Source organism: Condylura cristata, unplaced genomic scaffold (assembly GCF_000260355.1).
Source record: "Condylura cristata isolate star-nosed mole 26May11 unplaced genomic scaffold, ConCri1.0 scaffold00015, whole genome shotgun sequence".
Lineage (NCBI taxonomy): Eukaryota > Metazoa > Chordata > Mammalia > Eulipotyphla > Talpidae > Condylura > Condylura cristata.
In genome coordinates this window covers 48,676,747-48,694,376 of record NW_004567116.1, presented here as the reverse complement: position 1 = coordinate 48,694,376, position 17,630 = coordinate 48,676,747, and the positions used below count along the sequence as shown (strand labels likewise).

Genomic DNA, 17,630 nt, shown 5'->3' with positions numbered 1-17,630 from the left:
AAAAAAAAATAGAGGAATACACAAACGAATGGAAAGACATCCTTCTGCTCATGGACTGGAAGAAATTAACATTATCAAAATGGCCATTCTATCAAAAGCAATTTATATATTCAGTTCAATAAAAATCTCAATGTCACTTTTCAAAGAAATGGAACATTTCATGAATGTTGAACTTCACATGGAATCAAAAAAACTTCAAATAGAAAAACATAGAGGTACTGATCTCCCAAGCTATAATAAAAAGCCACAATAATAAAAACATCATGGTACTGGAACAAAAACAGGCAGGCCAATGTAATTTAACCCAAAGTCCAGAAATAAAGTCAACATAAATGGATAACTAATCTGGGACAAAGGAGCAAAGAACATAAACTGGAACACAGAAAGTCTCTTCAAAAAATAGTGCTGGAAAATTGGACCACCACATGCGAAAGAATGAAACTAGACTACTACCTCTCACCATGCACAAAAAAACAACTCAAAATGGATAAAAGGCTTACATGTAAGACCTGACACCATAAAATACATAGAAGAAAGCATAAGCAAAAGACTTTCTAATACATCTCAGAAACATCATTGAAAATTCATCTCCATAAGTAAAGAAAATGAAGATAAACAGCTCAGACTACATAAAAGTAAAATAAATGAATAAAAAATAAAATCAATGAATGTAAAAGTTGGCTTTTTCTGAAGATAAAAAAAGATAAAACTACTAGCTAGGTAAATAAAGAAGAGAGAAAAAATTAATAAAAAAGAATTGTAGGCCCTCCCTGGTGGCTCAGCGGGTTAAAGCACAGCACTGAGAATCTAAAGCCGCTTCAGCATGAGTTTGATTCCCACCTGCCCCGGAGGTGACCACATGGTGTGGCAGACCTCTCCTGACCTGCCTGCTGCTCCCCTCAGCAGTGTACTTTGTCAATCTGCCTGTTCTGTTCCCCACTGTCTCTGGTGAAGCCTCTCACCGCCCCTGAGCCTCTGGCCTGTATCCCAGTTCTGTATGCACAAATAAATAAATCTTAAAAAAAAAAAAAAATTGCAAATAACAGAGGATAAATTACCATGGATAATACAGAAAAACAAAGGATAAGAGGTTATTATGAGCTATTATATACCAAATAAATTCAACAATTTTAAAGAAACAAATTTCTGGATTAATATAATCTACCAAAACCAATCCAGGAGGAAAATGCACGATCTAAATAAAATGATCAGAAGCATAGAATTGAAGCAACAACAACAAAAAAATCTCCCTACCCCAAAATAACAGAGCAGATGACTTTACAAATGAATTTTATGCATTTTTTGAGAAGAACGAATGCCTATCTTGCTCAAAACATTTTTAAAATACAAGAGGGAGGCCCTCCCTGGTGGCGCAGTGGGTTAAAGCACAACACTAAGAAGCTAAAGCCACTTCAGCATGAGTTCGATCCCACCTGTCCCAGAGGTGATCCATATAGCTCAACAGACCTCTCCTGACCTGCCAGCTGCTCCCCTCAGCAGTGTACTTTGTTGATCTGCCTGTCCTGCTCCCCACTCTGTCTCTGCCCCCTGCAGCTCTGGCCTGTACCCCAGCTGCAAATAAATAAAATCTTAAAAAAAAAAAAAAAATACAAGAGGAAGTACTCACTAATACATTTTTCAACGACAACACAGCTCCATACCAAAACCAAAGATAGCAAAAGAAAATTACAGATCATCAAGTCTGATGAACATCAATGCAAAAATCTTCAACAAGATGATTAGCAAATCAAGTTCAACAAAGTATCTGAAGGATTATATGCCATGACCAAGTGGGATTTATCCCAGGGATGCAATAATGGTCTAATATACCTAAATTGAAGTAAAACATCATTGTTTTAATACAACAAAGATAAAGGTCATGGGAATATCAAGGTGCAGAGAAAGCCACTGATAATATTCAGCACCCCCTTATGACTAAAACTCGTTAACACAGTAATAAAAGGAACCTACCTCAACACAATAAAAGCCACATAACAGAAACTATCAACCAATATAATACTGTAAAACTGAAAGCTTTCTCCTTAAGATCAAGAACAAGGTGATATTCACTGCCATCACTTCTGCTTAACTCAGTGTTAAAGGTTTTGGAGTCTGAGAAGTGAAACTATCACTAACTGAGACATTGACATATGGAGGTGTAAGGACATTCCATGTTCATAGATAGGGGAAATCAGCAAAATCAAAACCACTATTCCACCTAAAACCTAAGTCTTCATTAAAATGCTAATTTTTCAAAGAAACAGAATACTGAAACTTAAAGAAAAGTACAAACGGTTTTGAATTGCAAAGATAATTCTGAGAAAAAGAAATGGAGGTATCATGTTACCAAATTTCAAACTGTAATAAAAAAACAACAGTACTGAAAACAATACAGTATTGACACAAAAATGGATACAGATAGTGGAAAAGATCTGAAAGCCAGAAATAAACCCACATATAGGTCAATATATAATCTCTGATAACAGCAGTTATGGAGAAAGGACAATCTCTTTAATGAAGGTGCTGAGAAAATTGGAAAGCCACTTACAAAATAATGAAGTTGGATCACTTCCTAACTCCAAACACAAAAATCAATTCCAAATGTATTAACAACAATAAAATACATTAAAGAAAACATTGGTGTTATCTTGCATGACATCAAATATTTTTTGGTGGCTCAACCACTATGCAAGGGAAATAAAAATAAACAGTTGGAATTAACTCAAGTTAAAAGTACTTACACAGCAAAAGAAAATATGAAAAGATTAAAAAGATACTTCAGGTCCTTCCTGGTGGCAAGGGGTTAAAAGCAAAGGTGATGAAGCTTTCAATAGCCACTGTAGCACAGTCCAACCCCCAGGCAGGGAGGTGACCCACATGATACAGCAGACCTCTCCTGTCTCACCTGCTGCTCCCTCTAGCAGTGTATTTCAGTAGATCTACCTGTTCTGCTCCCCACTCTGTCTCTGGTGAATCCTCTCACCTCCCACACCTCAGGCCCACACCCAGTTCTTGTATACATACATAAATCTTTTTATTTATTTATTTATTATTACAAAAGTTTATTTTTACATCATTTTGTACATTTTTCCCCCATCTCAATTGTAATCCCCGCGGGTTTCCCATCACCAAGTCACCCGTGCATCCTCTCCCCCATTTTTGATCCCATTCCCCACTCCACCCCCGCAAAATATCTCTGGTATATGGTTTGTTCATTATTTTTGTTATTTTCTCGCCTGGTCCATTATACTCCTGCTATAAGTGAAACCATCCGGTATTTTTCTTTCGCTTTCTGGCTTATCTCACTAAGCATGATCTTTTCCAGCTCTATCCAAGTTGCTGAAAAGACATGTGTTTCTGTTTTTTGGTTGCTGAGTAATATTCCATTGTATATATGTACCACATCTTTAAAATCTTTTTTTTTTTTTAAGGAGGGACTGTACTGAAGATAACAGCCATGCAATGTTTACTTGATAAGAGGCTAATATCCAAGAAATATAAAATTCACAATTTAACAATAAAAACAAACACCCTAATTAACAGGCAGCAGATATGAAGAAACAATTCACCAAAGAAAATGTAATAATAATAAACAATGCTCATTGCTGTTTCCAATGAGAGCGATGTAGTTAAAACCATGACATACTATCACAACTGGTGAGACTGACATAGTACTAGAAAACCACCAGGTGCCAGCAAGGATAGAGAAAAAGAGGAACCCTATTATTCTCCTGGTAGGCGTATAATACGGTAGTTCCACCATGGAACACAATCTGGATTTACCTTAAAAAATTAAAAACTGAAGAAATGTACAACCAAGCAACCCCACTGGCGCATCTATCCAAATATGAAACCATCAACACAAAAAGCCACACGTTCCACAATGTTGACAGCAGCATTATATACAATAGCTAAGACATAGAAGCCAACTGAATTTCCATCAGTAGAGGACTGGATTTGGATTAAGACGAGGTGGTGTATCTGTACTCTGTAGTATTCATCATAAGAAAGGATGAAATACCATTTTCAACACAATGGAGGAAGTTTGAGAAAATTACTAGCAGTAAAGCAAGTCAGAATGATAAAAACAAATACCGGACATTTACACAGCAGACAACTCAATAAAGGTAAAATATTTAGAAAAATTGGTCAAATTAATAAACACTATAAAGGCTCTCAGGTTAAAAAGGGAAGGGGTTAAGGAAAGGAACAGAGGATATAAAGGATGGTGGCAGGGGAAAAAAACAGTAAAAAAAGGAAGTTTCTTTTCCAATGATACTACATGACTCTAAATAAAGCAAAGATTATGGAAAAAATAAATACATGATCTAACTTGGGAGAGAAAAGAAAGCAGAGGAAAAGAAAAAAATCTTAGGGTAGGCATAGGGCATTTATGTTTTAATTACAAAGACCATATATTTTGTCTACTAATGACTATCTCATGGGCCTTTATTTGCCATATAATCTAATCTAGCATTCTGTAATTCTAAATGTAAATTTCTGTCCAGCTTTTTTACACCTATAGTTATGTTAGCATTGCCTATAAGTACAGAAGAACTGAGTTTCTGAATCATCTACCATTACATATTAATAAAATCTCATCTATATTGATATTTTTGAAAAATATTCTTTATACGACTGCTAACTAGGTTATATTCCAAGAGATATTTCCTTTTTTTCCCTTATTTTTAAAAAAAAGTCCAAACTTTGGGGCAAAGTACAAAGCAGAAATAGAAACCTGTTTCATGAGCAACTGGGAGAAAAATATGAAATAAAATGTAATTTCAGTCATTAATACTAGTTTTGATCTGACGATTCCTAAAAAGCTTTCCTTTTATATCAGAAAATACTGTCAAGAGATAAATAAACTTTACTTCAAAATACATTTCAATATTTATAAAATACCAGTCTGATAATAGCCAATAGCTAACGAGAGCCCTCAGTACTTACTCTGTTGCTTCCTACAGTTGCAAACACTAGTGGGTCTCCTTCTTTACTGTGCCAGTTAAACTGAACTCCAAACAAAGGTTGGTTATGATCTTCCTGTAAGATAAGCATGAAATTTAAAACAAATTAATACATTTTAGAAATAAAAATTGGTTAATGGACCATCCTCCTAGTGGCTTTTTCCCAAAGTGCAAGCTGCTCTTTTGTATACGAAAAGTTGACCCGACACTAAAGACATCTACTCTAGTTCTGACATTTTCAAATAGTGACATGGCTGTTTTTTTAATAACTGACTTAACTGAAATCAGGTTAGGGAATTAGTACCCATCGATGAAAATACTTTGATATTTGTCTTTTACCACCTTAACACCAACCATAGACTTCTGAATCAAAATAAACCAGGAAGTTATATTTTCCTGATTTAGGAAACAAATTACCTAAGCATTAATAAAGCTAGGCTTGCACTCACTAAATTTTTTTTTTTTTAAAGATTTCTTTATGCTTACAGAACAGGGATATAGGCCAGAGGTGCAGGGGGTGAGAGTATTCACCAGAGACAGAGTGGGAAGCAGAACAGGCAATCTAGTAAAATACACTGCTGTGTAATAGTGGCTTTGGAGAGCTTCCTAATGCGTAATGCAGTGTTTTAACCCATTGGCCACCAGAGAGGACCACACTCACTAAATTTTATTAGGTTCAAATTTCCCTTGGTAAAGTGAAGCACTTCAGAACTCCACTCAAATTACTGTTTTATATTAGTTTTATAAAGACAAGTGTAAGTTAACCCTAAATTTGAGTTCTAAACGTGAAACATCCAAAGAAATTTTATACAAACAAGACTACTTAGATAGTGAGGCAAATAGGAGTGAACAGAGCATAACTTGACAGTTACCAGAAATTGTAAAGAGGTATACAAAACTACTCACTGTTGTTCAAGAAGCTATTTTTTAGCATTAGGATTTCACTAGCAATCTCTTGGTATTCAATAGTAGCTTTCATAGTTAGCTGAACACACTGTTTTCGTTTTTAAGGTACAACAACTTTTATTTTTATCCTTTGAAAAGTCACATCTTGACCCCAGTGTGCAATGGGTTGGGGAACAGCACTATGAGGCTGTTCAGTCACTGCAGCATGAATCAATCCCTGGCCAGTGGGTGACCCACATGGCCCAGTTAATGCTCTCAACCCCCTGTATCTCTGGCCTGTATCCCAGTTCTTGTATGAGTAAGTAAATAAATCTTTTTTATTTATGCATACAGAACTGGGGTATAGGCCAGAGGTGTAGGAAGGTGAGAGGATTCACCAGAGACAGAGTGGGGAGCAGAACAGGCAGAACTGGCTAAAAACACTGCTGAGAGGAGCAGCAGGCAGGTCAGGAGAGGTCTGCCACGCCATGTGTATCACCTCCAGGTCGAGAATCAAACTCATGCTGCAGTGGCTTTGGCTTCTTAGTGCTGTGCTTTTACCTGCTGCACCATCAGGGAGGGCCATAAGTAAATAAATCTTTAAAAAAATTGACACCTTTAGGTTTTTGAAAAATTTAAGCAACAGTTAAAAACACCCTTGGACATGCTACCTAAAAATAGGTTTAATATAATTAAATAGACACAAAGTGGTGTTATTTTGCTGTTTTTTTTTTAAATATTCTAAGATATTTCCCTTTTTTAAGACAGTCAGTAATGAATACTGCTCTACCAAAGGAAAATAATTTCCATAGAGGTATAGCTTCTTCAGCTTTCTGAAGACTACTTAAATTTTTTTACATCTGTTGTAATGTATGCTGGTTCAAAGTTAACAGTTTTTAGAAACAGGTACCAGAAAGTGGGTTATGTTTATAGGTTATTTCAAATTATGAAGAGTAGTATTTCCCAAAGTCTTTTTACTAGTAAAAGCATTTAAAAAATTATAAACAGCCTACTTTACTATTACCCATTTTAAATCAAAACAAAATAACCAGATGTGGAATGGACACAAATCACTTTGTAATCTGCACTACAATAAAAACATAAAAGTACTATAATTTTAAAATATTTAAAACTTGACTAATGTCTTAACCATAACGTTACTACTGAGAAATAATTCTGAAGGTTATTAATAGTCACATGTACCTTTAGACTATTTACACATTTGAAGGAGTATTTGCATTTCTTTGACTTCCATTTTCCCTTCCCCCAACTCTTCCTTCCAGGTGCGTTTGGCGTATTTGTAGGTGTATCAGGGCGTTCAGTGTTGGTACCACTTTCGATACTGACAGCATCATCCTATAAACAGTAAATTAGGAAAAATTATATCAAACAGCAATATATTTAGAAGCAAATTATTTATTCTTAGTAGCTGCTGAATGAACTAAATGAACTTATTAATAATTTTTACAAGAAACAGAAAAAGGTACTTCTGCTCCAAGTAGGGATAAAAAGTGAACCTGCTAGCAGTAGAATTTGCTATACAAGTGAATTGCCCCTCTGCCACATTGATTCATAAACCTTCCCAAATGGTACAGCTGGATCAATATGGATTGCTTAGAGAGCCTATCTGGTCTCCTACTAGTTTGGTTTGCTGGGTTTCAAACCCAAAGCTCTGGTTCCTAAATAAAATTAAATCTGAAGATTTGAACACAAATCTTCGTAATTTCTTTAACTGCTGCTCAATTTGGAGCATAGGGGTGGGTAACTTTGAGGCTGGAGTGTTAGTGCTCCCTACTCTAAATTCAACTTTTGAAAACCCTGTTATTTTCTTCAAATTCTACTGTTTTTTTAACACTGAAGTCACTTAGAATTTTTTTAAGTCTTATATCTTTTGTGCTACTTGCAAGTAAAATTTGCCTCATAGCTCTAGAGTAAAAATGATACTTATATTAGCTCTTCAGTAACTCTCTAGTTAAAAGTAAATCTCCTAAATGTAGGGCAGAATACCTTGAAAATTTACTGAATTTATACTCTCTCTAGTCCACAAGATATTATTAGTGGCCCTCAATCCTCAAAAGAGGGTTTTACAACCTTCTTTCATTACATAGTCCTATAAATTCTTCAGGAAAAAGAGATCTATTTTAAACCTATCACTTTAGAGTAATAATTCCTCAATTCATTACAGAGGAAGTCTATTTCCATGTAATACCTATTAACTTAGAACATAGTCTAAGAACCACTGCCTCAGTAATTTACTTCTAAATTACTACTTTTAAATTTGTAACAGGGTGGTCCCCAGGAAAAGGGGAAGTTCCAGGTTCCTTGCCCTACCCAGAATGAAGGTGGAGCTGAGGGGAAGAGAAAGGGGAGAGGAGTGGAGAGAAGGAGTCTGAAGAATGAAGCAGGATGGAGCCAGAAGGTGACCCAAGGGAGCCACATGGAGCAGAGACATGTGAAGAAACCATGCTTGTTTCTTGGCCCTGACTGATTGAAACAGATGCGGGGTGAGAGTCGCATGGGGAGGTTAACTATGGCAGCGTTTATCTTGATTTTTATTTTGTTCTTTTTCTCCCAGACTTGTCTGGACATATCTGACCCCTTTCTATGGGTCCTGGCCAGAAGGTGCTTTAGGCTTGTGGCGGGCTTTCAGGTCTTGCTTTGGGCCAGTCCCTTTTGGTTGGACTTTTCCCACGAGGGGATGGGTAACTTTGGGTGTTTGACTTAGAAACTATATTCTTTGTCTTTTCTGTATTGCACACCCTTTATATTTAAAGTTCCTTTCCTTATTAAAGCTCTTATGCCTTGTCTTGATGTGGTGGATGGCAGAACCTATTTAGAACAGGCAGGTTTAGGGGTTCAATGGTGCCTCTCTCCCTGTCCTGTAACAAAACTAGTTTTGTATTACTGAAGGTTAAAAATTAATTGGAATGTCAAAACCTATATTAAAAGTCCATATTAAGTGACTTAAAAACAATGTTGTGCAACATTTCTTGAGCGTGGTTTTCAAACCCTCAGAAGGTTCCTACCAAAATGAAGTGCTTAAAAAAAAAATCACAAATATATATTCTGAAAAATACTTATTAAAATTATATAAGGAATGAGTGGATAGTTGGCACAGAGGTGCTCAAATATATGAAAAGTAATTTAATGTAAATATTATCAGTCCAGTGTTTGGTTGAAATCACCTTTTCTATTTCTCCTTGTATTTAGATAAAATCTAGTGCAGAAACTATTTTTTATTTGCTCTTTTCCCAAACTCCATCAAACCACTTAGTTATACCCCATATCTGCAAATTTTGAAAACAATTTTGTTTCTATGGAAAACCATACACTATGTATAACCCTTTTCACTACCTTTCAGCGCTCTTAAAATTTTTAAAGATGTCTTTCCAACGAAAAAAGGTTTGTCTCCATTTACAATTTCACCTCTCCTTTCATTTATATAATGTGTACTGTTTGACAAAATTTTAACACTTATTTACTTAACCTTTTTCTGAAAAGTATCTTGTAAGTACAGAAATAAAACAAAACTTTTAGACATATTCCAGCTCCTTTACATTTTTGCTAAAAAGTCAACTAAGTAAGCCATGTATTGAGAATGTTAGGATACACTGCATATTTTTATCTACTCTTGTCCAAAAGGGAATCAAAAAGAGATCAAATGAAACTGTCACATAGTCAAAATGTTTTCATTTAATCTATAAATTAAATTAAAACCTTGCTGATTAATATTGTATACAGGGCGATTCCACCTATGCAACATAGAAGATACTGTGCCCAAGACGCGACTTCCATCTTCGCGTGCCAAACAAGGATACAGACAGGGGTTGTAATTTTCCTTTTCTTTTTGCTAGAGGGTTTACTTAAGCAAAAGTCTTTGGATTCAGTCAGCTAATCTTACTACCAGAGTAAAGTCTTACTACCAGAGTAAAGAGTACCTGGGGTACTCTTCCCGAAACTACTGTGCGGGACCTTAAAAAGGTGGGGATAAGTAGTCAATAAATTTAAGCATGCCCTTTCAATTATGTGATTCACTTTAACAGTAGTCATTGCTCAAGATACCTTAACTTAGCTTAAAAAAAGGAAAACGGGACCAAAATGGAGTTTATGCTAAACCCCATCAAAGTTTAATAACTAATTTAATTGTAGTTTCAGCCTCTCCCAAATGTGAAAATTTAAAGGAATCAAGGAGGAATTTCCTGTCAGCACTAGAGTGCATTGATAAGACCCCCTGCCTTCCCTTAAGGGAAGGTGGCTTTCTTTCTTTTCTTGTCCCACCCTCTATTAAAACCATCCATTTTGTACAACTCCGCGGGGCACCTCTCTATTTGCAGCAGTGAGATGCTGCTAGATTCATTAAAATGTCAATTAGATCTCTAGATTTACCCAGGTTTTTTTTTTTTTTTTTAAACAATTCCAACTCAGAAGCAGCATTCTTTCCCACTTGCTTTTGGCCCTCATTATGCTATCCAGGCACAAAAGATGTAGTAAATCCCTACCCAAATGGAGAAACCAAAACAAAGACTTAATCCAACCACACTAAATACAATCCCTCCAGGGTCTGCAAAAAGAAAAAAAGTTTTCAATTATTTGGACCTTTGAAATTTTCCTTAGTCCCAATAGTTATTGACAGTATCTGTGCCCCTAACATAATCTTCCTAGAGAAATTTAAGGAAATGCAAAAACAGGGTTCCAAAGTCTGGAGTGAAGAAAACAAAAAAAAATGTTAGAACCCAATACATGCCAAGCTTGAGAAGCACAAGAGGAAAAAGAGATTTAAAGTACTTATTCAACATTCAAACTCTCCAGAAACTTCCAAGTTCAAATCCCACATACAATTCCCACAACATCTCTATCTACAAAACTTCTTTCACATTATAGTCACGACACTATGTCATATTTATGCTTTAGTGAGTGAGAGTGATGCAGAATTTTAGACTTGGGTGTGTAAAAATGTAAGTTACTCCTAAAACCAGCCAAACGGAGAACTTAACACCATTTCTCCGTAATACTTTAAATTAGATTTTAAACAGATAGATGCTACTGTCAATTATTATGAGAAGTGGGATCACGTTTGGGGGTAGTTGTTTTGAATGAATCGTCAAGTCATTTTTGCTAACCTTAGTGGATGTAAACTTAAAACTCAAAAAAGTATTTATCTCAATTCGGTTATCACTGAGGATTTACTTAAACAAATCTGGGTCAACTGTTGGAACGAGATGATTACAGAACTTAAAAAAATCTCTGATTCCAAAACTTCTTACACTTGCGAGGCCACGAGTCTACACTACAGACATTTATCAGTGCTTTTTATCACCGTTGCCTAAAATCTTCCAGGTCGTCCCTTTTATCTTAGTCAAAAGTTTCAAAAAGAATCACCACCGTCCGAGCTCTTTCCTTCCTCGAAGCCAATCGCTTTCCCTCTCTCTGGGGAAATTCTGCTCCACCTGAAAACCGCCTGTCAGGAACAACATCTACTGACAGGACAGGCGTTAACACAACCCCCCCTTTAAATGAGTCCTCCAAACTCCCTCACTCTTCCCACCCCGCACAATCCTAGGGTCTAAGAGTGGCGCACACAGTCACTAAGCTTCTTCAGCAGAGTTTCTAACACACTCTGGCCTCCCTTCCAACTTTCTCACAATCGCCTCTCGTGCCTTTTAAACTCGCGGACTCGGATTCGCACGCCTCCCCCGATCCCCCAAGGCCCGACCATTCAGCCTCCACAAAAAGGATTTCAATGCACCCCCTGCGTCCACCTCTCTTTCTAAACCACTCCGTCGCCGGCCCTCGGCCCAAGCTCAAAAATCCCCAGAGAACAGCCCGACTTTCTCCTAGCACGCCCGCGTTTTCCAGAGGTGGAGGGTGACACCTCTCCCTCCCCCACAGGCGCCCGCCAGCCCCCGCGCCGAGTTTCAAAAGAACTAAAAACTTCGCTCCAGAGTCCCTGTGGGACTGCTCCGGGCGGCACTCACATTCTCATCCCCGGAGAGGTCGGGGTTGCTGTTCTCGTCGCTGCTCAGCTTCTGCTTCTTGGCCGCAGGCATGTCTGTTCCCGCCGGCGCTGTCGACACTTCCCTCTCGGACATATTCCTCCGCCTCCCTCCAGGTTCCTGCCGCCTAGGGCGGGGCCTCCGCCACACCGCCGTCAAGCAAGCCCGGCCCGAGCTTGCCGCAAAGTTGCCGCTGCCGCCGCCACCGCCACCGCTCCCCCCACTGTCGCAAACCGCGCCCAGCCGCCGAGGCGGGCGAGCGTGCGACCCCGCCACACTGCTGAAAAAGGGGCGCGCGCGCGCGCCCTCCCGCGCGGCTGCCCGGCTCCTGCCCCTTCCCTACTCCCGTCTTGCCCCTTTCCCGCCGCCCTCCCGGCAGTTCGCACGGGGAGGTGTGATCCGTCGGCTTTCTAGGGCTGTACAGCGTTCGTCCCCCTTCCCCACCGCCGCCTCGAAGAGGGAGAGGCGGAACTCAAAGGGTTGCACCCTTAACCCCTTCCTCCTTCCAAAGACGTTTCAGCCGCAATTGGCCCAATCCTTCGATCCCCGACCCGCTGCGAGGTCTCGAAAGTCGGCGGAATGGACTAGACCACCAAAGTCCCAAGGGACGGGGAAAACGACGAGAAGTCACCTCCTGCTGGGGCGCTGCATGCCAGGCGTCCTTAATCTTGAGCTCGGAGGAGAACGTCCTCCCGTTGTTCACGGAACTTTTCACAACCTAGTTTCGGTTGAGAACGAATAGTCAGAAACTAGACTGCTTCTCACTCGCCTCCCCCATCTCGCAAGTGGAAGTTACCGTTCAGCGGTGCGCATGCGCCGAGAGCATTCTCGCGCTGGGTTCTCCGGGTCGGCCTGCCCCAAGCCCCACCCCTTCGAAATCTTGGTTGCTCAGCCAGGTGGTTTTCCACCGGGTTTCCGTAGCCCGGGATGGATTTCAAAGCGTTGCCTTCTATAGCTTCTGGACGCATCCTGAATTCTTGATGAAATTCTGATGTATGTTTATAGCGACGAGTGATAATCCTCACCCGGTCGGTGCCAATATTGGGTAAAGTTTAACTAAGAACATCCGAAGACTATATAATACGATTCTAGGCTGGAAGAAGTTACCAACCGAAGAGCTCTTTTTAACCGGTAAAAGCTTATCAAGGCCCTGAACAAGGCTGAGGCCTAAAAAATCAATGGTCCTTTCTCGATATGATACTGTGAGTCTTAAAACGATGGACAGTACATGTTGGCATATCAAATGCAATAAAATTTGGGGGAAGGCAACAAAACTGTTAACACTTCACCAAAATATTTTTCTCTGAGTGTTACCTTATCTGGGGGGCTTGACAGGTGCCAAATACAGTTTCTTGAATTTGTTTAGGTGGACCATTAAACCACATAAGCAAATGAGCAGCAGGGAAAAGAGAAGGGTGACACAAACCGAAGGCGGTCGCTACCCCCCTCCCCCCAACTGCATTAGAACTTAGCTGTGACTGCTTATCTTTCTGGGCCTCATTGTCATCCATAAAAAGAAAATAAATAAATCTTAAAAAAGAAAAGAAAGGGACCTACATTTCATGAGCACCTACTTGATCTATATATATATTTTTACACTTCATTACATCACTCAGTGGATACTTATAAAGTCTTCATCCTTAAAATTCTGGTGTACTTGAACTGTCTCTTGATGATTTTAGAAAGTTTCAGTTTCACTCCGCAGTTTGCAAGTCACCTCAACTTGGAGATAAAAACGTTGTTGAGTAAGAAAGCAACCTAGGACAGAATGAAGACTAGGAAATGGAAGGTTGAGATGTTTAAGTTTAGGTCTTATTAAAAATAATAATAATATTAATATTTAGAGCTTTTTCTTGAGCTCTTCTAATGTGCCAGACACTCCTCCAGTGGTGACAGAGAAATCAGAATGGAGTCAGCCCTGAAAAAAGTAAGTAAAATGTGTGTTGATGGACAGAGACAAACATACTCCCTAGTCATTTAAGAAGAATGTAAAATTGAATGTTTCCCATTCAAGTTACTTTGTGTGTCTGGGATTAGTGGGAGCTGGTAAGTGGGGAGTCAATGCATAGTCATAATTAGAAAAGTGCTGAATATTTTGAGAAAGGGTATATATGGAAGGGCAATGCATTTCAACATGTATGCTATATGAAACAAAACAAAAATGTTTTTGAGTTTTATTAAAATTTGCTTAAAATTTTTTCACAAGTCAGGTATAGTAAACTGATGCTAATTAATTACATTGTTAATGCCAAAAGTGTACTCTGACAATTGTTAAAACAGTAAGGGACTTTTTTTCCAGGATTGTTATAATAGGTCAAGATTATACTCATAGGAGAAAGAGGTAAGGGGCAAATCTGATTATAGCAAGGACAAGTGGTGGTTGTAGTTAAGAAGCTGAGGTGGGAGGTAAAGGAATTCAGGGCATGCTACCCCTCAATATGCCATTTGGAAACATTGATTATTTTGAACTCCACACATTTGAAAAAACAGGTTTTCTCTGAAGTTCCCTGGACTATTTAAAGAGAGATCTTCCAAAAGGAATTTAGTTAGCATAAATCCCCCCCCCCAGTCTCATCAACCAGGAAAGACTGACTGACTCTTAGCTCTTAGCTCAGAAAAGGAAATGAGAAATCTACTCCACAAATGGACAAATCTTGTCTCAAGCTATCACTACTCCCATTTGTTCTGAAGATCCATTCATTTCTCAAAAAATTATTTCGTATATGGAACATCTTCCTTCCCCTTCCCTATTGAAAAAGTGTAAGTGCTCAAACCTCACTGCTTTCCCCCCACCCTTACCATACCCGGGTGCAATAATATTAGAAGTTAATAAATTTGTACACCTTTTTCCCTGTTGTCAGTTTAGTTTATAGACACAGCTCTCATAACTAAGACAGTTTGATATCTTACAGGTAGTTGGTGGATGAAAAACTACTAAACACCAAGGATAGTAGGACTTAGATATTTTACAGTGTTCAGTGTTAGTGTCAATTTCTGCACTGACCATAACGTCTTGAATAATACTTAGGTTTGCTGGTATTCAAACTCATAGCTCTGGTTTCTAAATCAGAATGGAGCACAGCTCTTTATAATTTCTTTGCTGCACAATTTGTCACATCAGGGTGGTTATTTTGAGGTTGGAGTGCTAGTGCTCGCTACTTTAGATGTAATTTCTGAAAACCCCGTTATTCGAATTCTGTTTAACTCTTAAGTCATTTAGAATGTTTTTAAGCCCTACATATTTTGTGCTACTTGCAAGTGAAATTTGTCTTATAGCTCTAGAGTAAAAATGACATTCATATTAGAACTTCATTAGCCACATAATCATGTGTTGCTTAATGATAACTTGTGTATGATGGATCACATATCTGATAGTGGTCCCAACAGGTTACCTCACATAGTTTACATGTGTAGTAGGCTCTATCATTTATTTACATTTGGTTATTACACTCCATAACATTTACAAACAAAATCACGTAGTAATGCATTTTTCAGAACATATTTCTGTTATGACTATAGTTAAATAAAACCAGAGTAGGGGGGATTCTCTCTAAAATACTTAGGATTCTTGATACAAAAGGAGTTAGTAGCTCCAGATAGAGTAAAGTGCAATTCTTAGTTGAGAAGAGGACTGAAACGGGTTCGACTACAGTTTGGTCAAGGGGAGAGTGTTTACACTAGTTGAACATAAGTAAATCATCACAGGTATTCTGTTTAGAGTGCTATTGTTATAGGGCACCTCAATTCAGAGAGAGGCACCCTTGAAGCCCCAAAACCTGCCTGCTCTAAGTGGGTTCTGCCATCCGCCGCAACAAGACAAAATATATAAAGCTTTAATGAAAAGTGACTTTAATACAGTGAATATACAATATGGAACACAAAGAATGTAACTTCTAAATCAAACACCTGAAGTTCCCCATCCCCTCGTGGGCAAAAGTCAACCCAAAAGGGATTGGCCCAAAGCAAGGCCTGAAAGCCTGCCACAAGACTAAAGCACCTTCTGGCCAGGACCCATGGAAAAGGGTCAGAAATGGCCAGACAAATCTGGGAGGAAAAGAGCAAAATCAGAATCAATATAAACACTGCCATGGTCACCTCCCTACAGGTATCTCACCCACATCTGCCTTAACCAGTCCAGGGTCAGGAAACAAGCCCGGTTTCTTCATCACATGCTTGCTGCTCCATGTGGCTTCCTTAGGTCTCCTTCTCCATCTGCCTTCCTTCTCTCTTCTTCTCTCTCCTTTTTCTCTGCTCAGTTCCACCCTCCTTCTGGGTGGGGCAGGGAACCTGGAACTTCCCTTCTCCTAGTGACCACTCAGTTACACTATCATTATATTAATTTAATGAATATAAAAGGATACTTTCCTATTTAAAATCATAATTTCTCAACATGAATTTACTATGAATGGTTTCAGGAAGAAGCACAGTTGGAGAGACCCACATTTTACAAATGTGGAAACTATGGTGTGGTGTTATTGAACAATTTGTCCAAAGATACACATCTTTTTAAAGTGGACAAGCTAGGAGTCATATTCATGTCTAATTGATTGGAAAATCAAGATGAAGGGCCCAGTCAGCTATAGACATATGTAATTCTACTCAGATTTTTATATACACTCTCAATATGTTATACACTCTTAATCTTTATATACACTCTCAATATGTTAGACACTTACCAAAAAACATCAAAAGGGGGGCCTTCCTGTTGGCACAAGGCTTAAAGTCTCAGCACTTATCACCAGCCACTGTGGCATGAGTTCAATCCCCTGCCAGGGAGGTGATCCACATGACCCAGAAGAACACTCCTTTCTTGCCCACTGCTCCCCTCAACAGTGTATTTCGCTAGATCTGCCAGTTCTCCCCACTCTGTCTGTGGTGAATCCTCTCACCTCCTGCACCTCTGCCCTACACCCCAGTCCTTCTATGCATAAAAAATAACAATAAGTCTTAAAAAAAAAAAATCAAAGGCTATCTCACTTAAGGAAGAAAGAAGATATAACTGGAGAAACTGGGAAAATCCAAATAAAGTCCAGAGTTTAGTTAATAGCTACCTACCTACTTCATTTTCTTTGTTTTGACAAATTTTCCTTTGTAATGTATGATGCTGGCAATGATAAAAACTGGGTGAGTGGTATACAGGAATTCTTCACACTCTCATTGTAATTTCTTGTGGTAAAAAATCCTTATTTTAAAAAAAAATGTATCTCATATTAGACTTTAGATCCGTAGTCAAAAATACAGTCTTAAAATAAGTGGATGGTCTATCTTAGAAAACTTGCAAGCATCATTAATCTATAGAAGAAAAGAAAATCCAGGCTCCCTTGATATTGTCTCCTAGTATCTTATAAGCTTCATATCAGAAAATAAGTTTTAAAAGCTAAATTAAATACTTTCTCATTTCAACTGAAGTTTATTTCTCATTCATTCAACTTTTTTTTTTTTGCCTCCTCTGCTTCATCAATAGCAACTGCTTATCATCACTAGTGCACTGTGTATGCTTCCACAATCAGTTTTCTTGAAAAGAACATCATATGACTGAAAATTTAAAATCAAGCAGGGGGAATTTACGCAATGTCACTTATGTGCAAAATAGTATGTAATTTTGGAGGGAGGGGTCAAGGTGGAGATAAACAAGGAAAATATGTCTCTACCTCTAAGTTTTGTTAACTTCCAACATTAAAAAAGATAGGTCAGATCATGCAGAATTTTTTTTTTTAAGATTTATTTTATTTGTGCATACAGAACTGGAGTACAGGCCAGAGGCTCAGGGGCGGCGAGAGGCTTC

General features: G+C 38.5%; 1 protein-coding gene across 3 annotated transcripts in view; it reads right to left on the bottom strand.

Annotated features, from left to right (window-relative positions):
• The window catches only part of EED (embryonic ectoderm development), a 34,283-nt gene extending 21,496 nt beyond the window's left edge, over window positions 1-12,787 (bottom strand). For 2 of the 3 annotated variants that reach the window (XM_004683268.2, XM_004683269.2), the window contains exons 1-3: window positions 11,828-12,787; window positions 7,056-7,208; window positions 4,951-5,043 (exon numbers count right to left, since the gene is read on the bottom strand). In XM_004683268.2, the coding sequence (XP_004683325.1) occupies window positions 4,951-5,043; window positions 7,056-7,208; window positions 11,828-11,941 (360 nt within the window). In that variant the 5' untranslated portion in view covers window positions 11,942-12,787. The remainder of the gene's footprint in view (window positions 1-4,950; window positions 5,044-7,055; window positions 7,209-11,827) is intronic. The other variant, XM_012725738.1, reaches the window with a different exon arrangement.
• Between the last annotated feature and the right edge of the window lie 4,843 nt (window positions 12,788-17,630).